This window comes from Microcebus murinus, chromosome 18 (assembly GCF_040939455.1).
Source record: "Microcebus murinus isolate Inina chromosome 18, M.murinus_Inina_mat1.0, whole genome shotgun sequence".
NCBI classification, from domain to species: Eukaryota; Metazoa; Chordata; class Mammalia; order Primates; family Cheirogaleidae; genus Microcebus; species Microcebus murinus.
In genome coordinates this window covers 9629576-9653746 of record NC_134121.1, presented here as the reverse complement: position 1 = coordinate 9653746, position 24171 = coordinate 9629576, and the positions used below count along the sequence as shown (strand labels likewise).

Sequence of the window (24171 nt, the reverse complement as noted above, 5' to 3'; positions counted from 1 at the left end):
AATTCCAAGAGGATTTCAACTTTTTCATCCACGGTGTCCCTCATTTTCCCAAGTCATGAGATTTCTAAGCAAACCGCCCAAGTGGCCGTCCTCTGTCCCCCCTGAGGTAGGGGCCCCGCGCTGACTCGGAGTGCGACACCCCACAGCATCGCTGAGCCACCACGTCCAGGGACGAAGCAGCAGCCCCGAGCTCAGAGAAAGGCATCCCAAACTCCCGACTTCCTACAGCTGGAAAATGGTTATGGATCCTGGTCATTTCTATATATACCTTGCCCTTGGCAACGACGAAAAATACGTGTGGAAGAGGCCGGTTCTCAGCTTGTGGTGGGTCATTCTCTTTCCAAATATAGAGAAGGAATGAGCCGTGGGGGTTAGCGGAGGCCTATAAAAGCCCCGGGGAGCAGCCGCCCCTCCGTGGCTCACTCGTGGGCAGAGGTAAGTCGAGGCGCTCCCCTCCCAGCCCCTGCCCTGTGGCCCTGGTACGGTGGCGCCTCCTCTCCCGCTGAGATGATTTCCTGAGATTATTGGCCAGGTGTGGGGCAAGGTCTCCCTGGGCCCAAGTGCCCAGCCACCCTCTGCCTCCAGCACCTCACCCTCCTCCCACCTCTCCCCGTCCTCCTCTTTGGACTCCCAGGAGCCCGTCCACCATGGCCTGGCATTCCCTGTGGCCTCCAGGACCTGTGACACAGGCCAGGGGGGCTCAGGCCTCGCCCTGACTCACCTTCCCCGCCCGGGCTGTGCCTGTCAGGCGTTTTGTCTTCGCGAGACCACGTTGGCTGTGGCCACCAGGTGTACACGAGCCAATCTCAGAGTTCTCCTGCTTGCAGAAGACAAGGAGGCCTGCCCCTGGCCTGGTACTGCCAGCTTTTTAACAGGGATTCGTCCCTAATGCCTGATTCTCACTGGGAGACACGCAGACTGAGGCAGGTGCCACGGTAGGCTGGAAAGACCCGGATATCCAGGCAGTTGAAGACTCTTCCTACCGTAACAGCCTACCTGTGCCTCATGTCCCGCCTGCTCCCCCAGCCTGCCTCTTCCAATTATTAGTTCTTTATTCTTATTAGGTAACTCATCAAGAGCTGATTCAGAAGGGAACCAGACGCTCCCAGCTGTCACTAAGTTTTTGTGCATGTGCGTATTGTCCTATTGCCGCAGGTCCGATATCTCCCCGGCTGCTCCCGTCTTCTGCTCTCCTGCAGGTGTGACTCTCAGGTGAGAATTCGGACCCTGTCCTTTGGCTGCTGGAAGTCTCCAAGTGACCCAGAGTTACCAGGTCCTCCCTCCTCCCCCTGGCCTTGAGGGCACAGAGAGCCCCAGGAGCCAGAGAGAGAGGACAGGAAAAGTCAGGCGGGAGGGCCAGAGAGGAGGTTGCACCTGGGGGGACTCACACACAAGTTGACGTCAGAGGCTCGCTGCTATTCTCAGCCCTGAAGGAAGCAAAGGCTGGTCCCCTGGTGCGAGGGTGCAGCCACCTTCATTGAAATGGTTCAGAGATTCCTTAGCCATTTGCCTTTTAGCACACGCCCTTTGAAGAATGCATTTGTTTCCAAATGGTGTTTGCGTTTAAATGTTCCTCAGTAACACCTGGGTTTTACTGCAGAGGAAAAGGGGGCCCCTGCACCGGTTGGAGCCTCAGAGACCTGAGCAGCTTGGACGAGGCAGGCTCCAGGCCTTCGCACAGAGTAGCCACGCAATAAATAAGTGCCAGTGGGCTTCCCTGGCACTTGGGTCCTTTGGGCGGAGCGCCAGGGGGCAGGAGGACAGCCTTGTTTCTGGGGCCCTGCGTCTGGGGGCTCCTGTGGCCGCAGGGGCGGGGCGGGTGCTGGGACAGCAGGCCCGGAGCCGTCTGGCGCCTTGTGCTCAGGAGGGGCTTGCCTTCCAGCTGACGCCATGAGCGGAGACGCTGAGATGGAAGTGTTCGGCATGGCTGCTCCTTTCCTCCGGAAGTCGGAGAAGGAGAGGACCGAGGCCCAGAACCAGCCCTTTGACGCCAAAACCTACTGCTTTGTGGTGGACTCAAAGGAAGAATATGCCAAGGGGAAAATCAAGAGTTCTCAGGATGGGAGGGTCACCGTGGAAACCGAGGACAACAGGGTAAGACCCGTGCGCTCCCTCTGCAGGCCGGCCGGCCCTCTGTCCGCCCTCGCGTTGCCTTGGACGAGCACCCTCCCCACCCCCGCCGCCTCCAGATGTGGCCTCGGCGCTGCAGTGCCCCAGGTGACATGGCCTTAGGCTCCCCAGGTGTCCTCAGAGAAAGCAGCGAGAACACTGCCCTCAGGTTACAGGGCGGGAGAAGAGTCTGTTTGGGGCTGACCAACCAGAAGCCTGACTGGCTTTCAGGTGCTTTTGTCAGTGTCCAGGTCACTCTAGGCTAGAAGGGACCTGCTCCATGAGTCCCAAGAGTGTGGAGTCGGGCGGCCAGCACTAGGAGGAGCTATTCTGCAACATTCTCCTTTGGTAGCCTAGGTTTCCCTCTAATTCTTCCAGCAATGACCCTGTAACTGAGGAAGTAAGGAAAACGTGTAAGGGACCCTAGTGGACCGCAAGCTCAAATAGCAGCTGGGAGACAGCAGCCTCCCAGAGTCATGAAAGGCACCCACTACAATCTGGCCCAAGCCATTGCGGGAATGCTGGAAGGAATTCCAGACTTCACTGCTCTCTGGAATCTAGACCGAAAGACTCTAGAAATGTCCCAAGAACAGCCCCCTGCCAAAAAAAAAAGAAAAAGAAAAGGAAGAGAGAAAGAAGAACATAATTGATTAAAAATAAAACAGGCAAAAGGAAATCTGAGAGACAGGTGAAGGAATTACTGTCATTGTGTTGGGCACGGAGGAAAAGGGCATTAAAAGCTGCCCTGTGGTGCCACCAAGCATTAAAGCTCCCCGAAGGTGGCTCTGCGTCTATTCAGATAAGGGAGCTGAGAGTGGGCTTGCAAAGCAGCAGGAAGGCTGAGGCGACCCTCAATGAGTGAAAATCCAAGGTCCCTAAGAGGCCGTGCGCAAGGAGGGCCGACTGGCAGGACGGTTTGCATGGATCCCTGCTTGAAGGCTGGGGAAAGGTAGGTTTACTGCTCACAGTACCCAGAGACGGACAGGGAAAAGCGAGCATTGTCGGGGCCGGTCACAGGGAGAAAGGAGTGAGGCAGAGCAGGGGAGAGGAAGGCTGAGGGTGTGGGGGCTGGGCCTGCCCTCCCAGGTGAAGCAGCACAGACACTGGCCAGTGATCGGAGCCCTGCTCTGCCTCACAAAAGGTGCCACCCACCCGGCTTGTATAAGGATACTCTGTCCCCAAAAAAGGGAGGGAGGGAGGGGGCTCTGTCGTGAGCGTGGTCGGGGAGGGGGGGCAAGGGGGCAAAATGTGAGGCTGGGGGCTGGGCAGCTGCTTTTGGAGAGCTCAGAATGTTGGCTCGCTCCGTGGGCACCAGCCTGGCGACCGGACGCCACCTGCCTCCTCCTCTTCTGCTCCTGCCTGGGCACTGCCGCTGGGTGCGCCCTTTCCCTGAGCAGACAGGAAGGAGAGGGCCCTCCGCCGCAGGAGCCGACCGGCCCAGCCAGCGTTACTGAGCCGAACGGTTGCTGCCGGCTGCGTTCCCTGCCACTGTCATCCACACGCACCCACAGAGATCCTCTTCTCTCCTTTCTGTCACCCTTCCTTAACCCCGGGCCCCCTGGAGAGTGGAAAAAAGCCCCGAGTAACAGAAGCAAACCACGTTCTACTGCCACCGCCACAAGCCACCCGTCACCTTCCCTTCCGGCGCCGCCGGCTGGGCTCTCTCTGGTGCTCGCCCCTTGCACCCCGGCTGGGAAGCTGCTCCGCGGGGCAGGTGGCCGCAGCGCTGCGACTTCCCCTTTCAGACCCTGGTGGTCAAACCCGAGGACGTGTACGCCATGAACCCCCCCAAGTTTGACAGGATCGAGGACATGGCCATGCTGACGCACCTGAACGAGCCGGCGGTGCTGTACAACCTCAAGGACCGCTACACGTCCTGGATGATCTACGTGAGTGAGGCCCTTGCGGGGCTGCGCGGGGACCTGTGACGCGGTGGGGGGTGGGGACGTGCGTGGGAGCGCTGGGTTTTGCAGGGTCTGTGCTTGACTAGCTGTCGAACAAAACGGGGGAAACGGAGGGGGCAGAAAAGAGAAGGGGAAGAGAAACAAAGAAGACGAGTAAGCCAGAGAAGAAGGACGGGGGGTGGGGGCTGAGCGAGCCGAGCTGGAGTGCAGGGAAGATGGGGCCGGGCCGGCCGGGTCTCCGCACTGTCACCTGCCAGGTGTGGGAGGCTGGAAACCAACCTGTCGCTCCCTCTTTGAGTCTCGGCGGCCTCATCTGTAGATGGAAATGACATCTTGCCTCCAAGTGCATCGTAAAGACAGATGAGAGAGTAAGAGAGGCAAGAGGTTTCGCACATACACGCACACGTGAACACACACATGCGCATACCTTTCTCTCCCACAGACCTACTCAGGCCTCTTCTGTGTCACCGTCAACCCCTACAAGTGGCTGCCGGTGTACAACCCCGAGGTGGTGAACGGCTACCGGGGCAAGAAGCGCCAGGAGGCCCCGCCCCACATCTTCTCCATCTCCGACAACGCCTATCAGTTCATGCTGACCGGTGGGTGCCCAGGAGGAAGGCTGGTCGTGGTGCAGGCGCCGGGCCCCCACTCAGGGCAGCTGCCCCTTGGCCCGGGGGCCTGGCACCGGGTGGCGTCCAGCACCGGGGAGAGGAGGTGGAAGGACTCACAGGCTGTTGGAAGGAGTTTGGGTTTAATGCAAGTGTTGGTTGAAACATACATAATTGGCACTTTTGTGGGTCAAAACAACAAAGACTGACGATTTCATGTGGTTCAACCCAACAGGATGAGAAGCCACTGGCTGGTTGTAAGCAGGGACTAAACATCTCTGAGTCTTGTTCTCAAGAAGGAGGCTCTCCATGTAGATCAGATGGTACAAAGTTTCTCTTAGACAGGAAGGATAAGTTTTAGTGTTCTACTGCACAAAATGGTGACTAAAATTTTAAAAAGTTCAACATTGCTAAAAATAGTAGATTTTAAATGTTTTCACCACAAATAATGATGAGTATGTGAAGCGACGGATTTGTTAACTAGCTTGATTTAATCATTCTGCAATATAGACGTATCTCCAACAAGCATCACCTTGTGCCCCATAAATATATAGAACTATTATTTGTCAATTAAAAATAAAATTTAAAAAGTTATGAAACTAGAAGGAGGCTCTTCAAATTTCCACTTAGGGCTAAAGAAAAAATTAAAGGGAGGAGGAATTGTGTCATTTAACTCTGACTGAGAAAGGGGGTAAAATTTGGAAGCTCTTTTTATATCACCATCAACTCTATTTTATTTTTTTCTTTGGCAGATCGTGAAAACCAGTCTATTCTGATCACGTAAGTATCCAAGACATAGAATGATTTCATAGCTGCAACAAAAGGTGCCACTTGCTCTATTCTGTTTAGAGCAAAGTCTATAATGAAAAGATCAATTTGGAGATGGGGGCCAGGTGCAGTGGCTCACACCCGTAAACCTAGCACTCTGGGAGGCAGAGGCGTGCCGATCGTTTGAGCTCAGGAGTTCGAGATGAGCCTGGGCAAGAGCAAGACCCCCGTCTCTACTAAAAAATGGAAAGAAATTAGCTGGACAACTAAAAATATAGAAAAAATTAGCCAGGCATGGTGGCGCATGCCTGTAGTCCCAGCTACTCGGGAGGCTGAGGTAGGAGGATCGCTTGAGCCCAGGAGTTTGAGGTTGCTGTGAGCTACGCTGATGCCACAGCACTCTAGCCCGGGTAACAGAGCGAGACTCTGTCTCAGAAAAAAACAAAAATTGGGGGGAGATGGACAAGAAGGTATGTGGAAGGTCTAGGTCAACTAAGCCAGCAGCTGTGGCACCTCCCCTGGGGCTTCAATCTCCCCTAGTGGTGTCCCACCCTTGTTTGGTAGGCGTGTGTGAGATGTGGGTCAGACTATGCCCAAGCCTATGCCCAAGCCTATGCCCAAGCCTATGCCCAAGCCTATATCCAAGCCTATGCCCAAGCCTATGCCCAAGCCTATGCCCAAGCCTATGCCCAAGCCCCTGTGTCACATCTTGGGGAGCCTGTTTCTTTTTCTTTCATCATTTCTTTTTACTTCTCTCTTTTAATCACTCCAAATAGCGGAGAATCCGGGGCAGGAAAGACTGTGAACACCAAACGGGTCATCCAGTACTTTGCAACAATTGCAGCTACTGGGGACCTTGCCAAGAAGAAGGACTCCAAAATGAAGGTATGGACAGGAGAGAAAGGGTTGCTTTGCTTCCACTTCTAACCATTGTCTTAACTTCAGAATGAGGAGGCCAAATGTTATCACACCCCCCGCTTCAAGGAAAGGAGAGCAGGCTGGGACTTAAAATCTCGCAGGGCAGCTGGCCACCCTAGACCACACAGTGCGGAGTTGATCTACAGGACCAGACCCTGTGCTTTCTTAGAAGACAAAGCTCTAAGGCTTAATTATCATAACTAAGAAAGGTCAATTTGCAGTTGACTAAGAGAGCTTGTTCTTTTTTTGGCAGAATCACACATACCTACATGAGAGAACCACAGCATATACTTGCCTTTTGAAATAAATGACTATAACAGTATGAAATGAACACAGACAACCTACTTAACTGCAGAATCGGGGAATTGCAGTGTTCAATGTTAAGTCAAGAGACCCAACCATAGCCAAACATAACAAAATGGCAAAAGTGTTTCACATAGGACATGCTGCTGCTCTGCTTGGTCCTACAGATGGAAAGTCAGGGTGGAGCCAGGGCAGGCGGGAGTCACAGAGTGGGTGAGCATTTTTTTACTATCATTTTGTGGCTTAAAGAAATGCTTTTTCTTCCTGCCCCGATCTCTTGCCTTAGGGGACTCTGGAAGACCAGATCATCAGTGCCAACCCGTTGCTGGAGGCCTTCGGGAACGCCAAGACCGTGAGGAACGACAACTCCTCCCGCTTTGTGAGTCTGGATTCAGTTAAGATGGGATTTTCTTTGCGGCCTGCAAGGTTGGCAAGATGCCTGTCCTCACGGAGTATAGAGACCAGCAGGGACAGACGATGAAAGAACGAAACAACAAGACAATTTCAGACAAGGACACATTCATGTGAAGTTCAGTAAACAGGGCCTGTGGGAGAGTCGCAGGGCTCCAGGGGTTGGAGGGAAGGCCGCTGCAGGGGGGCTGGGCCAAGACCTGCAGGATGAGCAGGAGTCTGACGACAGGGAAGAAAGAGGAGGAGGGAAAAGGGAAGAGCAAGTGCACAGCCCCCGAGTGGAGGAAGGGCCTGGTGCCGTCACAGATCTAAGGGGGGGTCCATGTGGCCGGGGACCAGTCCCATGAGGTGAGGTGGAAGAGGGAGAAGGACACTTGGTCACAGAGGAGCCTATAGGCCATGGGAAGCAGTTTGGATTTTATTCCAACTGCAACAGGAGGATGCTGGAACATTCTGTAAGCTGGGAAGTGATATGGTTTGATTGACATCTTGAAAAAAATCACTCTAGCTGCTTTGTTGACTATATATAGGGGAGAAAGGAATATAGAATAAAAGGGAAGGGGAAAAAGAGAAACACGAAAGTGAAAGGAGAAGGGAGAAGAGGGAGTCCGTACTTAGTTTCAGACCATAGGGAGAAAAACCTCCTATTTACATTACCCGGAGACAGGGGAAGGAACAGTAGGGCCCTGGGAGAACCCAGTCTCCCTTTCCCCCCCACACAGGGCAAGTTCATCCGAATCCACTTTGGAACGACCGGGAAGCTGGCCTCTGCAGATATTGAAACATGTAAGTGCATGCACGGGGCGGGGGGGGGGGGGGGGGGGCCCTGACACTGTCTCAGAGTGTGGGGGACAGTCTGGAAGAGAGTCCTGTGTTTGTGTTCCAGATCTGCTGGAAAAGTCAAGAGTCACTTTCCAGCTGAAGGCTGAGAGAAGCTATCACATCTTCTACCAGATTCTTTCAAACAAGAAGCCTGAGCTCATAGGTGAGACGGTCACCACCGGGGTTGATCATTTAGGCATGTTGGCCCTTGATCACTAGACTGGGGAGAGCTGCCCCCATACACAGGCGACTCTACAGGCAACGGAAGAAGTTTATTTTAGAAATGGGATGCAGGCTGGGTGCAGTGGTGTGCACCTGTGATCCCAGCTACTAGGGAGGCTGAGGAGGGAGGATCGCTTTAGCCCAGGAGTCTGAGGTTGCAGTGAGCTATGATCGAGCCACTGCACTCCAGCATGGGACATACAGTGAGACCCTGTCTCTAAAAAATATAAAAGTAAATAAGAAATAAAAATAAATCTAAAAATAAATAAAAATTTTAAAAAGGAAACATGACGTGTCTATTTAGGCAATGGCATGCCAATTTGAAAAACCTCATCAACTGGACGTTAATAAGATTAAACCCCTACTGAATTCAGGGTTGGCCTTTAAAACCCTGCCGAACAACAGAGCATTTCGTTGTCCTTTGGCGCCCTCTTGTGTTCCAGCGCAGAAACCAGCCTGTCGCCCAATGCTGTGAGGCCGAGGCACACTCAGACCCACTGTCCCTTCTGTGGGTCGTGCCCAGCCCTGGCTCCGTGCCTGGCAGGACTTTGTGCACACCGTCTTCTTTGCTCTTTGGCCCTGTCTGCTCAGCCTGCTGGTCTCCAGTCTGGAAACAGGCTTCGGCTTTTCAACAGACTGCAGAAAAGGCCATGATTATACCAAACAACCTGTGCTTGCCCCCAGTGTGGGCTCCTGTCCTAAACCACACTCAGCCTGTTCCATATTAACTTTCCCCAACCGACACTGACATGCAGCGTTCACGAGAAAAAGCAAGAAAATTTAAATATTCTTTCCAGGGTTTTTAGTCTCCGTAGTACGGGAGGGAGACTGCACAGTCTTGCCTGGATTGCATTTTCAGTGACAGCCTGAGGATTGCAAAGCTGTTTCGAAGAGATTTCTAACCCTGCATTCAATCTGGGGTCCAGTGGTCGTAGTCTCAGTCCGGATGTGGGAGCTCAGGTGCACTGGGCGGATGTTCTCTTTGCATCTGTGAGACCTGCTCTAACTATTTGTCATTTCAGAGCTGCTGCTTATTACGACCAACCCCTACGACTACCCGTTCATCAGCCAGGGTGAGATCCTGGTGGCCAGCATAGACGATGCTGAGGAGCTGCTGGCTACGGATGTAGGTGGAACCCACAGAGCGGGGCGGGTGTTCCTGCCCCATCCCTGGGGCCGATGACTGATGGGCTGTTCTTTCCCTGCCAGAGCGCCATTGACATCCTGGGCTTCAGCCCAGAGGAGAAATCTGGGCTCTACAAGCTGACGGGAGCCGTGATGCACTACGGGAACATGAAGTTCAAGCAGAAGCAGCGGGAGGAGCAGGCAGAGCCAGACGGCACCGAAGGTACAAACTCCCCACAGCTGCCGTAGCCAGAGCTGGGCGTTCTTCACCCGAGACCATGTGGTTCCTCTTTTGAAAGCGATTGCTTCTTGGTCCACCTGGAGAGGTGGCCGGGTCTTTCTGGGCTTCGGATGCCTACAGGCACTGTCACCACTCATTCCCGCTGAAATCGCCAGAATGGTCCTGTTTCGGACGCAGTGAGGAGTGGGCAGGGCCTTCTGGACCCCAGTCCTGCCTTTTCATAAAGTCTGTCACGTTCTCTGGGTGAGTCGGCCACTGGCCACAGGCAAGCAGCTCAGCAACAGGGAGCGTACGACACAGCTAGACAGACCTGGCCCAGCTTGGAGGCATCTGGATGATCTTCAAAGCGGCCCTTTCCCTCTGCCTCGAGTCATCTCCCTTCTCTTTCCAGTGGCTGACAAAACGGCCTATCTGATGGGCCTCAACTCTTCGGACCTCCTGAAAGCCTTGTGCTTCCCCCGAGTGAAAGTCGGGAACGAGTACGTCACCAAAGGCCAAACCGTGGATCAGGTAACCGCGTCCAGGCCAGGCAGGTACGCGGGCCACTGATGGCCACTGCCTTCCTCCTCATGCCCGATCTCCCCCACGGCAGGTTCACCATGCTGTGAACGCCCTCTCCAAGTCGGTGTACGAAAAGCTGTTCCTCTGGATGGTCACCCGCATCAACCAGCAGCTGGACACGAAGCTGCCAAGACAGCACTTCATCGGCGTCTTGGACATTGCAGGCTTTGAAATCTTTGAGGTTTGTGTTACTCGTGGTCGTATTTTCATATGGCTTTGCACGTAAGGGTTAGTTTTCACGATCCTAAAGGGAAGATATGAAGATGGCCATCTTGTAGTCCCCTGCAAGAAACTAGATGGGGAGTAGTTTGGGTAGAAGAGAAGTACCTTGCTGGGAGGGCTTTTGCATTATTTTAGGAGAGGGGAAGACTGCTTTCAAGTGGAATTTTAAAGTACAATATCAAATGGATAAAAGAAAAAATTCAAATGCAATTACTGATTTAGGGAGAGCCAGAAAAGAGTTACAGAGAATTTAATAATAAGTCAATCACACAATATTTTGCATGAATACCCTACTGGTTTTGTGTTAGATACACGTAGCCATTCATCAAAGTGTATATTTACTATCTGCCAAAAACAAGACCTACTGGTGATAAAAAGAGATGAGCTTGTAGTCTAATAGCGAAAAAAAAAATAAGTCTATAAGGCACACAGAGGAGTAACTATGAAACAAAGTGCACATGAGATGCCCAGACCACGGGAACTCAAGAAAGAGAGAAATACCTTCTAGTTGGAGGTTTAAGGAAGACTCCAAGGACAGGGCGTGATCTGAGCCAGGCCTTGAAGAATGTGACCACATCTGAAAGCATAAATGAGTCTGGTGAGAGCCTGAGGCAATGAGGAGGAGCACTGATAGAGCTTTGATTTTGAAAGAAGTCTAACTTTCCATGTGAACGCTATATTTTGGTGTTAGTATAACAGCCTGGAGCAGCTGTGCATCAACTTCACCAACGAGAAGCTGCAACAGTTTTTCAACCACCACATGTTCGTGCTGGAGCAGGAGGAGTACAAGAAGGAAGGCATCGAGTGGACGTTCATCGACTTCGGCATGGACCTGGCTGCCTGCATCGAGCTCATCGAGAAGGTATCCTGTTCCATCCACTCAGTGACCACCTGTCTTACTCTGCAGCCCATACTGACCCATACGCGCTTTGTCTTGCCTTAAATCCAGCCGATGGGCATCTTCTCCATCCTGGAAGAGGAGTGCATGTTCCCCAAGGCAACGGACACCTCCTTCAAGAACAAGCTGTACGACCAACACCTGGGCAAGTCCAGCAACTTCCAGAAGCCCAAGGTGGTCAAAGGCAGGGCTGAGGCCCACTTCTCCCTGGTCCACTACGCAGGCACCGTGGACTACAGTGTCTCGGGCTGGCTGGAGAAGAACAAGGACCCCCTGAACGAGACTGTCGTTGGGCTGTACCAGAAGTCCTCCAACAGGCTCTTGGCACACCTCTATGCCACCTTTGCCACGGCAGACGGTAACAGACTCCCAGTCCACGGAGTGCCTTGTATTGTGTGATCCCCCTCCCTTTGCCCCACAAGATCAAAAAAAAAAAAAAAAAAGGTTATAGATCCACTAACAAAGCATGCCCTCCTTTCTTTCTTTCAGCTGATAGCGGGAAGAAGAAAGTTGCCAAGAAAAAGGGTTCTTCCTTCCAAACTGTCTCTGCCCTTTTCAGGGTAAGAAAAAAATGCAAGTTCATCTGCTTGTAATTGGTTTAAGTCATATAAAAATGATTAATGTAGGGAGATTCTAAACTTGATTTATTCAAGAGTAATAATGTTGTCTCGATCTGATTACTGTCTCTCAGTGAGATGGAGTAACCGTGCGATAATATATAAATGAAGTCCAACCAACGTGGGACCAGAGTTTCATGACCATTCTGTACTGCAGCTAGCTGGCTTGGCTGGCCTGGGAGTGAGTTCCCAGTACAAACTCTCCAGTTTGCCTTAAGGACACAAGCAATAGACCTCACGCCCCCAGTGGAGCCAGATGCATCTTCTGAACTGATTTTATTTTATTTTATTTTATTTTTTTTAACTTTGATTGCATGGAGAGGAGTATTTTTTTTTATTTATTTATTTATTTTTTTTAACTTTCCTGAACTGATTTTAGAAAGTATTTTGTACTTGGAGAACCTCTGGATCACCCGGAAACAAAAGACTGTTGTATCAGTTACTTGCCTGCGCCTCTAGCCATAGGATTATTTTAAAAGAGAGAGTGAAATAAACTATTCTTTACAATTCATGATGAATTGAAAACACACACCTTTCATTACAACGCATCTCTGTCTTTGTAAAAGCTCACAGTAGGCCGTCAAATGTAACCTTTTTCTTTCAGGAAAATCTGAACAAGCTGATGTCCAATTTGAGAACGACTCACCCTCATTTTGTGCGTTGTATAATTCCCAACGAAACCAAAACCCCAGGTGAGACACCTGCCGCCTCTCTGGGTGGTGCTCGGTTTTCAGGAAACTCTACGTGAAGCCGACGCGTCTTGCTTCTGTCCCCAGGGGCCATGGAACACAGCCTGGTCCTGCACCAGCTGCGCTGCAACGGCGTCCTGGAGGGCATCCGCATCTGCCGGAAGGGCTTCCCGAACAGGATCCTCTACGGGGACTTCAAACAAAGGTGCGTCATACCAATGTCCTATACTCTTTTTGATGAGATGTGCAAATACTGGAATTTGAGAGGGAGGGAGGTTGACATGAAAAGACCCATTTCAAAAGAATAGTTGTGGACTTCCCTGTAAACTAAACAGCCTACCACCTGGCCAAGGTATACATACTTGTTTCTTCTACATTTTTTCTCTGGAACGTATCTGATATACAAAACGGCAGAAGCAGCCCCCGCTTAGGGGTCAGGAGGTCTAGATTCCAGGCTACCGTACGTAGCAGTGTGACTCTGGGAACGTTTCTTCGCCTCTTGGGAACTTGACCTTGTTGCCTAAAGGGAGAGAGGCCTGCACTTGGCGGGCTCCAAGGTCTGTGTCCTTGTCAACGGTCGGTGATGATCTCCGTGTCCATGACGCAGATACCGAGTGCTGAACGCCAGTGCGATCCCCGAGGGGCAATTCATCGACAGCAAGAAGGCCTGCGAAAAGCTCCTGGCATCCATCGACATTGACCACACGCAGTACAAATTTGGACACACCAAGGTAATGCGTCAGTTCTGGCGGAGGCTGGCCTTTTTGTCCTCTTGACACGACTTCCGCAGGGGACCGACTGGAGCCACCCTTCTCCCTGCTCAGGTGTTCTTCAAGGCTGGCTTGCTGGGGACCCTGGAAGAGATGAGGGACGACCACCTGGCCAGACTGATCACCCGCACGCAGGCCGTGTGCAGGGGCTTTCTCATGCGCGTGGAGTTCCAGAAGATGGTGCAGAGGAGGTCGAGCAGGCTCTTTGTTCAAGCATGAGCCCTTTGGGGAAGGGGAGGGTCCCTCTTGGGAATAAGCCGTATCTTGGTTTTCAGGGAGTCCATCTTCTGCATCCAGTACAACATCCGCTCTTTCATGAACGTCAAGCACTGGCCCTGGATGAAACTCTTCTTCAAGATCAAGCCCCTCCTCAAGAGCGCGGAGACAGAGAAGGAGATGGCCACCATGAAGGAGGAGTTCCAGAAAACCAAAGACGAACTCGCCAAGTCAGAGGCAAAAAGGAAGGAGCTGGAGGAAAAGTTGGTGACTCTGGTACAAGAGAAGAATGACCTGCAGCTCCAAGTACAAGCTGTGCGTGATTTTTTTTTTTTTAACTCTCCTTCTAGATTGGATGATTTATTTAGGAAACCTGGATTCTTGGTGGAGGTTTTTGCTTTTTAGTTGGGATGCGTCATAAAGAACTGCATATAGAACACAACACTGGAATGTCACAAACCTTATCTCATTAAAGGGAATTATGATTCTTTTTTTTTTTAAAGGAAAGTGAAAACTTGTTGGATGCCGAGGAAAGATGCGACCAGCTGATCAAAGCCAAATTCCAGCTCGAGGCCAAGATCAAGGAGGTGACTGAGCGAGCTGAGGACGAGGAAGAGATCAATGCTGAGCTGACAGCCAAGAAGAGGAAACTGGAGGATGAATGTTCAGAACTCAAGAAAGACATTGATGACCTTGAGCTGACACTGGCCAAGGTTGAGAAGGAGAAGCATGCCACAGAGAACAAGGTACTCTCTTGTGGGTCTTTCTAGCTCGTTGCAGTCACTGCAAAGTAAACTTATTCCTAAAATTGCTTGTGGCTTCTTCTTAGGTTAAAAACCTGACTGAGGAACTCGCTGGGTTAGATGAAACCATTGCCAAGTTAACCAGAGAGAAGAAGGCCCTCCAAGAGGCCCACCAGCAGGCCCTGGATGACCTCCAAGCTGAAGAAGACAAAGTCAATTCTTTGAGCAAAATCAAGAGCAAACTGGAACAGCAAGTGGATGACGTAAGTAAATGATGCTAGTCAGGGGTCCCAGAACCCCAGGGTTGGAAGAGCACCCGAGGGTCCTCTCGCAAAGCATTTATTCCCAAAAGTAAATGGTGCCTTTTTCAGCTGGAAAGCTCCCTAGAGCAAGAAAAGAAGCTCCGTGTAGACCTGGAAAGGAACAAAAGGAAGCTGGAGGGAGACTTGAAGCTTGCCCAAGAGTCCATATTGGACCTGGAGAACGATAAACAACAGCTGGACGAAAGGCTCAAGAAGTACGCCCACCCCACACCCACGGGCTCGGTTCTGCAAGTTACTGGGTGTTTTGTCTTCATGCATTCTCCGTTTCCCTCCACAGGAAGGATTTTGAATATAGCCAACTGCAAAGCAAAGTGGAAGATGAGCAGACGCTGGGCCTCCAGTTTCAGAAGAAAATCAAAGAGTTACAGGTAGGAGAGCTTCGGATTTCCGTGTCCCACGTGGGGTCACTCACAGTGAGCCGGGAGCTGTCTGCTGGGAGCCGTGCAGAGCAAGTGGACAGGACCAGGGGGCCACCTGCCTCATGGGTTCTCTTTCTGCTAGGCTGATGCTGCAGAGATGAACCATTTCCCCATAACTTCCAATCAAATGCATAACTAACACACCGACTGCCATGCGAGCTGTATCTAACTCAGGCTAGCTTTGAGCCCGGGACCTCTTGAAGCAAAACCTTGCAGTTGGTTCATGAAAATCTTACCTACTTACTTGTTCTTATCGTTATAATCAGTATTGACAATTCTAAAAACATGGTGGCATTGCCTATAACTCATGCACAGAAAACAATAAACAATAACAAATTAGAAAGTATCATTTTGCTTTAATAAAACACAGTAGCACCAGGGGGGAAAAAATGTTTCTCTAGTGTGGCGGTCAATGGATTAAGGTATTTGGGGTCAACCTGCGGCTGAGTAGAAAATAAATATCCGGCGTTGGTCCCTGCGGGGGCCGTGACCATGGCGGGTCAGGAAACGTTCATGGGAAAGGAAAGCAGCGGCGTTCATCCTTCTCTGGGGAAAGTCCAGGGCGGTGACGGGGGCGACACAGCCTGTCCTGGACGCCGACCGCCCGCGGGGCCGGTGGCCGGCCGTCCTCCACAGGCTCGGATCGAGGAGCTGGAAGAGGAGATGGAGGCGGAGAGGGCCGCCCGCGCCAAGACGGAGAAGCAGCGCGGCGACTACGCCCGGGCGCTGGAGGAGCTGGGCGAGCGGCTGGAGGAGGCGGGCGGCGTCACCTCCACGCAGATCGAGCTCAACAAGAAGCGCGAGGCCGAGTTCCTGAAGCTGCGCCGGGACCTGGAGGAGGCCACGCTGCAGCACGAGGCCACGGTGGCCACGCTGAGGAGGAAGCACGCGGACAGCGCGGCCGAGCTGGCGGAGCAGATCGACAACCTGCAGCGGGTCAAGCAGAAGCTGGAGAAGGAGAAGAGCGAGTTCAAGCTGGAGATCGACGACCTGGCCGGCAGCGTGGAGAGCGTGTCCAAATCCAAGGTGCGCGGCGTGGCCCGGCTCTCCCTGGGAGACGCTCCGGGCTCAAAGGCTGACTTCCCTCCCTCCGCCCTCCGCCCGCCCCCGCCTCGATGTCTCAACCCTTTAGGCAAATCTGGAAAAGGTGTGCCGAACCCTGGAGGACCAGCTGAGCGAGGCCAGGGGCAAGAACGAGGAGACCCAGAGGAGCCTGAGCGAGCTGGCGGCACAGAAGTCGCGCCTTCAGTCTGAGGCTGGTGAGCGGCGCGGGGCACGGGGTGGGGGCGTGGCGGTCCCCGTGGACACGCAGGCGGGCAGCTGGCAGAACTAAGGGGCCCTGTGCGTTTGGGGGAGCACTTCTAGGGAGGCACACTCCTCAGGAGCGAAGTAATGGAAATAACCCACAGGAAGGGCCATTGGAAACACCCTCAAGGGACAGAACACTGAGTGCAGTCAGAACAAGAGAGGAACAGACCAGAATAAGAAGGGACTCAAAGGAGCACCTCGTTCCAACGCGTCCAAAATGGAAACATCAAACAGAATCTAATTGGCAGTAAAACAGGATGAAAAAACAAGCCTGATGGCCTTTCTACTTTTCTCTGCACATTAATTCAGATTCATTGCTTCCATTCGAGTGTTTTAGGAGAGTAGAGACACGTGGCCAATTTCTATCAGCTCATGGAGGATAATAAAAATGCAAGGGAACAGTATTTAGGGCTTTCACCTAGAAAACGTGGCTCCGTCCGGCACTGGACATCATCACAGGCAAGTCCCTCACAGGCGAGTCCATCCTCAGCAGCGACCGCCGAGACAGGGAAGGAAAGGCGTTTGGCCGCCACTTCCACAGTACTCTCGGCGAGTCACCTCTGCGGCCGTGCAGCCTCCTGCCCCCATTGCCCCCTCCCTCTGCATAAGCATATAAACACCACATTCACCCCAGGGTCCAACTCCAGATTGCTAGAGATATAAAGTCCCAAGCATTTGTCGATAACAAATCAACAACTGCTGGAAACACCTCCCACTGGGGAGGCTGGCGGGAATTGTGCCGGGCCCCTGTCATGTTACCATTTATGGTTCTCGGTGGCTCTGTGGACAGGAGCCTCGCCCATCTCCCAGTAGTTCACACCCATGATTATCTTCCCAGGTGGCGCTTTCGGTCTCCTTTGCACAGACACATCCCTTCTCTCTCAGGATGGGCCCGCCTCTCACAATTTGCTGTCTGCTCAGATCTTAGCACGCCGGCTACCCCAGTCAGGGAGTGCCACACACGTAGAGGGAACGCGGTGAATGAATGAATGAAAGTGCTTCCCTCTGTACCCAGGTGAGCTGAGTCGCCAGCTGGAGGAGAAGGAAAGCATCGTGTCCCAACTTTCCAGGAGCAAGCAAGCATTCACCCAGCAGATAGAAGAGCTCAAGAGGCAGCTGGAGGAAGAGAGCAAGGTACAGTGTAACGAGGGAAGCTTCCTTAATCTAATTTTCAAATACCGCCTGCAGTAGGGGGTGGCGGCAGGAACATGCCTGGGTTGTTTCGTGCATGTGACGCTAAATGCACTGGGGGCTCTCCTCTTTCTTGACTTCTTCAGGCCAAGAACGCGCTGGCCCACACCCTGCAGTCCTCCCGCCACGACTGCGACCTGCTGCGGGAACAGTATGAGGAGGAGCAGGAAGCCAAGGCCGAGCTGCAGAGGGCGCTGTCCAAGGCCAACAGTGAGGTGGCGCAGTGGAGGACCAAATACGAGACGGACGCCATCCAGCGCACAGAGGAGCTGGAGGAGGCCAAGTGCGCAGCCCTGTTTGCCTTTAGAACTAGAACCCTAAACAGTCACGTGGTAGAGGGCTCTGGCTTTACAACTACTCGGGAATGGGTTTGATGCATTTGCTTTTGTTTCTAGATGTTTTCCCACCTCGTGTGTCTTGACCTGGTGTTAGCACATTTCAGTGGGACAAACAAGTTTGCTCTTGGGTAGACACAGGACAAATGACTGATCCTGGATTTTAAGCAGATAGGAAATTCTCCTGGGCTGTAAAAGCACTCGGGTGTTTGAATCACACAGATTGGTAGTGATTCCAATTTGATGAATAGTGATGTTCAAGAAGATTGAAGTTTAAATAGCATCTGCCTCTCTTTCATATTCTTCAAGGAAAAAACTTGCTCAGCGCCTTCAAGATTCCGAGGAACAGGTTGAGGCAGTGAATGCTAAATGTGCTTCCTTGGAGAAGACCAAGCAGAGGCTGCAAGGAGAAGTGGAGGATCTGATGGTGGACGTGGAAAGAGCCAACTCCCTGGCCGCCGCCCTGGACAAGAAGCAGAGGAACTTTGACAAGGTGCGGGGGCAGCTCCGTGCTGGCAGGGCACCACCATGTGGGGATTTCTAGCAGCCATGGAAGGAGGAGACTGGGTCCCACTCTGCCCTCACCTGCAGCGTGACCTTGGGCAAGTCCCTGAACCTCACCAGGTGTACTTTCCTCATCTGTCACACAGAATGGGAATGGGATGGGGGTACAGGTCTTTTTCAGACATTGTCAGTGGAGACAAACCAATTCGCTGCTCAGCCCCAAACATCTTTCCTTCCCCCATTCCGCTGGTCTGTGTAGGCGGCTGACACGTGGGACTCTCGCTTAGGTCCCATTGGTTGGCATTCTGGAAGCCCGGTTTCTGTATGGCAGATCAGATTGATTTGAACCAATGTCTTAATGAAATATTTAGGAGTACAGGGCCATTCTCACATTAGGGAAAAGGGAAATTATACCCAGCTAATTCCTTCTCAGAGGATCTGTTTGCTTTTTAGGGGCTGGCAATTGTTTACTGACTGAAGGCCTTGAGCAAATCTTGGTTAGTCCAATAACCAATATCAAGGGGCCATGCAAGAGATGCCACCAAGGGCAGCCCTAGCTCCACACTTAACAGTAATATCCAGCTAGAAGCCTGGAGGAGGAGGGCTCACCCACGGTGGCACGCTCCACCCTCGTGTTTCAGGTGTTGGCCGAATGGAAGACCAAGTGCGAGGAGAGCCAGGCGGAGCTGGAGGTGTCTCTGAAGGAGTCCCGCTCCTTGAGCACGGAGCTCTTCAAACTGAAAAACGCCTACGAGGAAGCCTTGGATCAACTTGAAACCGTGAAACGGGAGAATAAGAACTTAGAGCGTAAGCGGTTTGAAACATTCCGAAATGGCCTGAAAAACTCCTCCCTCCACGCTGTGTTGCCCTAGAGCGTGCGGGCGGGGGTGTGACTTCTTTATTCAGGTCCCTACACGCATGCCTGTGGATGCACGCACGGAAGGTGTTCGCTATCCGGCGGGTTATTTCTGAGTCTCTCGCTACACAGTATCTTATCTCTAGGAAACAGGAGTCCTTAGAATTATAATAAACTAGTTAAAAAGCATTGAGTCAGTGCTTTGCATGCCCGGAAACCTGGGCAGAGGCGTTTATACGTACTCGACATGTATTTCTTTGCAGAGGAGATAGCGGATCTCACAGAACAAATCGCTGAAAATGGCAAAACCATCCACGAACTGGAGAAATCAAGAAAGCAGATCGAGCTGGAGAAGGCTGATACCCAGCTGGCTCTGGAGGAGGCGGAGGTGAGCACCGCTGGGGACGCAGGTGGGGAACAGGTGCAGTCCCAGCTGGCTCTGGAGGAAGCAGAGGTGAGCACCGCTGGGGACGCAGGTGGGGGACAGGTGCAGTCCCAGCTGGCTCTGGAGGAAGCAGAGGTGAGCACCGCTGGGGACGCAGGTGGGGGACAGGTGCAGTCCCAGCTGGCTCTGGCCGGGGAGGCTGGCGGGCCCTCCGTGTCGGCGAGTCCCAGGGACAGTCCTAATGCCTGCTCCTCTCCCGTCACATGGCATGACCGTGAGGCTGAGTGGGCTAGTATCTGTGAATGACCTTGAACTTACTGGGGGGAAAAGTTACATTAAAATGAGATTTTACAAACCCTTAGATGGATTTAAAACATCTATAATATGCTTTATGCGCCTAAGAAATATGATGATTTAAATGTTATTATTGTTTGAGAGTATAATCCAAACCCAATAGCATTGAAACATTTTATTTCTGCACTGAAGATAAATTAGGGACTTTTTTTTTAAAAGGTAGTTTTGAATATTATAAAGTTAGATTTAGGGCCCTTCCACTGAAGCTGTGTTCCCCGGAGGCTCCATCCCATCACTGGCACTGTTTTGTTTCTTTCTGTTCTTTGAAGGCTGCTCTCGAGCATGAAGAAGCCAAGATCCTCCGAATCCAGCTCGAACTGACACAGGTGAAATCGGAAATCGATAGAAAGATCGCCGAGAAGGACGAGGAGATGGAGCAGCTGAAGAGGAACTCCCAGAGGGCGGTGGAGTCCATGCAGAGCGCCCTGGACGCCGAGGTGCGCAGCCGCAACGAGGCCGTCCGGATCAAGAAGAAGATGGAGGGGGACCTGAACGAGATCGAGATCCAGCTCGGCCACGCCAACCGCCAGGCGGCAGAGACCCTCAAACACCTCCGGAGCGTCCAGGGGCAGCTGAAGGTCTGAGACAGACCCCTGGGGCTCGGGGGTCCTCTCTTGGCCTCAGATACTCAGAGACGTGGACGAGGCTCCCGGCCCCGATGTCTCCATTCAAACGGAACTTCCCTCCGCTCTCTGGCTAGGACACCCAGCTCCACCTGGACGACGCTCTGCGGGGCCAGGAGGACCTGAAGGAGCAGCTGGCCATGGTGGAGCGCAGAGCCAACCTGCTGCAGGCCGAGGTGGAGGAGCTGCGGGCCACGCTGGAGCAGACGGAGAGGAGCAGGAAGGTCGCAGAGCAGGAGCTCCTGGATGCCAACGAGAGAGCGCAGCTGCTGCACACCCAGGTGGGGGCGGGGGGAGGCCTTGGGAGATTCTGGCCACAGGCACGCCTGGGTAACACCCCGCCCCTTCCCTAGAACACCAGCCTCATCCACACCAAGAAGAAGCTGGAGACAGACCTCACGCAGCTCCAGAGCGAGGTGGAAGACGCCAGCAGGGACGCAAGGAACGCCGAAGAGAAGGCAAAGAAGGCCATCACCGACGTAAGGCGTCAGGGCTGCGTTCCGTTAAAGTCCCTATTCCTGAACGTGAGCCCCCTGGCAGCTCACGTTAGACAGGTGGGGTCTCCCCCAGACACACCTGGGTGTGTGTTCTGTCCCCAAACTGCTCCCACCTCCCCCCAAACGCACCTGTTCCCTTCTGCACATTTAGAACGGGGGCATAGGGAAAAAGAGAGGAAGGGATCGTATCCCGTTTGTTCTGCCCAAGAACAGGTGTGCTCTTCTTTCCTTCGACATCTGACTTATTCCAAATATGGCAATGAGACCCTCAGATGCCAAGATCCACCAGATTTCTCCCTTCTCCTAACCTTCTTGGGTGGACACTTCCCTGCGAACTGCGCCCAGCAGCGCCCCCTGCTGCCGGATGGGAGAACTGTACCCCGAAACTATCCTGCTCCCCTGCACGTCCTCAGTCCCCCCTGATTCTCAAGGCCTCCCCCTTGACCTCAGTGTACCCAAATCTGTGGTGCTAGACATCAAGTCAACCTTCTCTACGTCTCGGGTTCCTTTGAAAATATATGTTGGTGATATTGAAAGAAAGAATTTCCGCGGGGAGGAAAGTCCCAAGAAAGTCACTTTAAGAAAGGGAAGAAACTATTTCCCATCCAGTCCTTGAAGTTTCCACTTCTTAGGTTGTTTTACACGCTGGGTGAAGCTCTTGTCTTACTCCGTGGTGGAAGGGTGTGCCCGGTCATCGTCGCGCCCGTTGTCCTTTTTCTTGGGCGTGGTCCCTGGGCCCCGGGCACACCCAGGTGTTGGCAGCTGCGGGCCCACGGGCTTGGTCTGCATCTCCGCGGGTCTGACTCGCTTTCCAGGCCGCCATGATGGCCGAGGAGCTGAAGAAGGAGCAGGACACCAGCGCCCACCTGGAGCGGATGAAGAAGAACCTGGAGCAGACGGTGAAGGACCTGCAGCACCGTCTGGACGAGGCCGAGCAGCTGGCGCTGAAGGGCGGGAAGAAGCAGATCCAGAAACTGGAGGCGCGGGTACGCAGCGGGGCCGGCCCAAGCCCGGCCTCCCGCCTCTCCTGTGCTCGCCCCGGCCCCAGACCCACTTCCCCAACGTCTCCCTCAGATCCGAGAGCTGGAGTTTGAGCTCGAAGGGGAGCAGAAGAAGAACACAGAGTCCGTCAAGGGCCTGAGGAAATATGAGCGGCGGGTCAAGGAGCTCACCTACCAGGTCAGTTTGAAGAAAACCCGACGGTCATTTTCTCGGCCACGTGCAAATGCCACCCCGGACCCTCCACCGACTGGCCGTACTTGGTGCGACCCTGCCCTCTCCTCTCCCATGACATTCTTGTGTTCTCATTTTTAGAGCGAGGAGGACAGGAAGAACGTGCTGAGACTGCAGGACCTGGTGGACAAGCTCCAAGTGAAAGTCAAGTCCTACAAGAGGCAGGCCGAGGAGGCTGTGAGTCGGATAAGCGTGTGGCCGCAGGGCGGCAGCCTGGGCCGCGTCCCGCCGAAAGTTGCGAGAGAGGCGTGCTCATCTAACCTGCCCGGGCGCTTTGCTTTCAGGATGAACAAGCCAACGCTCACCTCACCAAGTTCCGGAAAGCTCAGCATGAGCTGGAGGAGGCTGAGGAGCGGGCGGACATCGCGGAATCTCAGGTCAACAAGCTGCGAGCTAAGACCCGGGACTTCACCTCCAGCAGGGTGAGTGGGGGCCCTGGGAAGAACCCCCAGGGCCTGCAGAGACTTCGGAGCCGCGGGGAACCTTAGAGAAGGAACCCTTCGCTTTAGAGCTGCGGAATCTCAGGCTCAGGAAGAGAAGGGGTTTGCTTAAAGTCGCTTTGCTGGGAAGTGCCCTGCTAGAATCCAAGTCTGTAGGTCACAACCTAAAAATAACCGTCCTGAAAAGGACTGAGCGGTGTCCCACTGAGCTCTGTCATGTGCCCCCCTGCTAGTACCAGAGAGGCTGCTGCAGGTGTCCCCTCGAGAGCCCGCTGAGCACCGTCAATCACTGCCGGTGTAGGTCGAGTGCTGTCTAGCGTGTGGGGCTCGCTCTTGCTCAGGGCTGAGCTCTCAGGCTATGGGGTGACTTCACGCATGCAACCGTGTATTCTCTTAATGTCCAAAAGTTAGCGCGTCCCACTGAAGGACACAGCCAACTCCCCGACGCTTGGTGGAGGAAGTGGTGGGAGGGAATGTGTCTCTGCCATCTGACTTGACTCACAGTGCTACTTCCCTTCCAGATGGTGATCCACGAGAGTGAGGAGTGAGCCAGCCTCCGGAGCAGGACAGAAGATATGCAAAATGTGTATTTTCACGGTTCCTGCTCACTACAACTTAGTTTCCATGTGACTCTTTTTCACATGCAATAAACTTTGTTTTGTTTTCACCTGGGGCTGTTTCAGGGTATTTGTTTTCCTCTTCCCCACATGGAAATGGCTTCTCGTTTTGGTGATTTTTGTGCTCACTGTTGAAATCTCAGTAAGCAGATGGCTTGGTAAATCCAACTGGTGTGTGCATGCTGGGGAAGGAAGAGAATGCCTTTGGTTGAAATTTGAGATTAAATAAAAAAATGAAAAAATACCCCTAGGTTAACCATTGCTTTGGTCCGGGTGGGAGAGAGGGTTTTGCAGAAGAGTCATCTCTTAGTATGAGAGGAGGGAAACACAAGGGTTAGGTTCACGAGAACCCTGTTTCAAATTGAATAGAGTTATAAGGCAAAGGACCAAATAAGGCAAAGGGGAAATTGATCTTGAATCTAGTAAATACCAGTTGGGCAGCTGCTCCATGCAAGCACTGTGCTACGAGGAATGCACAGGTGAATACAATAATGCCTGATCCCTTCAAGAGCTCAGTCTAAATCTGCCACTGAGTCCTGTTATCTTAGCTCTATCTGAACGATTTCAAAGCTGCACCAAGAAAATCCCAGCCTTACCCAGGCTGAAATTGTCTTTACCTTAAGAGGGAAAATGCAGCAGGAAGTCAGAATGACCCCTGATTGAACTGCTACTGGAGATACCATCTTCTAACCTGGGATCTTTTGTTCATTGTCATAATTAAACTTATCAGAAATAGTCACGGAGTTCCCTCTTTGTCTGATTCTAGAAGATTAGGAAAAAAACCCAGTTCGACTCAGGTGAAAATCAAAGACCAAGGGGGGTTCTCTTCAGCTCCCAGCAACAAGCTTAGCACCTCCTGGGATGTTCCACTATAGTAGAAAGGAAGTCACCATCAGTGTCAGATTTGGCCTATTAGTGATTTCAAATCATTCTGTATAT

General features: G+C 52.7%; 1 protein-coding gene across 1 annotated transcript; it reads left to right on the top strand.

Moving 5' to 3' along the window:
- Nucleotides 1-1890: 1890 nt before the first annotated feature.
- Nucleotides 1891-23412, top strand: LOC105878427 (myosin-3). The gene is made up of 39 exons (XM_075994095.1): nt 1891-2094; nt 3855-3998; nt 4456-4612; nt 5374-5401; nt 6166-6274; nt 6897-6989; nt 7744-7807; nt 7908-8006; nt 9088-9191; nt 9275-9413; nt 9823-9941; nt 10024-10173; nt 10906-11076; nt 11164-11470; nt 11602-11672; nt 12334-12421; nt 12506-12623; nt 13026-13149; nt 13243-13379; nt 13464-13719; nt 13908-14150; nt 14234-14410; nt 14519-14664; nt 14748-14838; nt 15526-15915; nt 16022-16148; nt 17213-17331; nt 17475-17671; nt 18033-18216; nt 18869-19034; nt 19347-19471; nt 20092-20400; nt 20523-20726; nt 20799-20924; nt 21758-21928; nt 22017-22121; nt 22257-22352; nt 22460-22597; nt 23137-23412. The coding sequence occupies exons 1-39, from the start codon at nt 1891-1893 to the stop codon at nt 23161-23163; spliced, it is 5823 nt and encodes a 1940-aa protein (XP_075850210.1). The 3' UTR covers nt 23164-23412.
- The last annotated feature ends 759 nt before the right edge of the window (nt 23413-24171 follow it).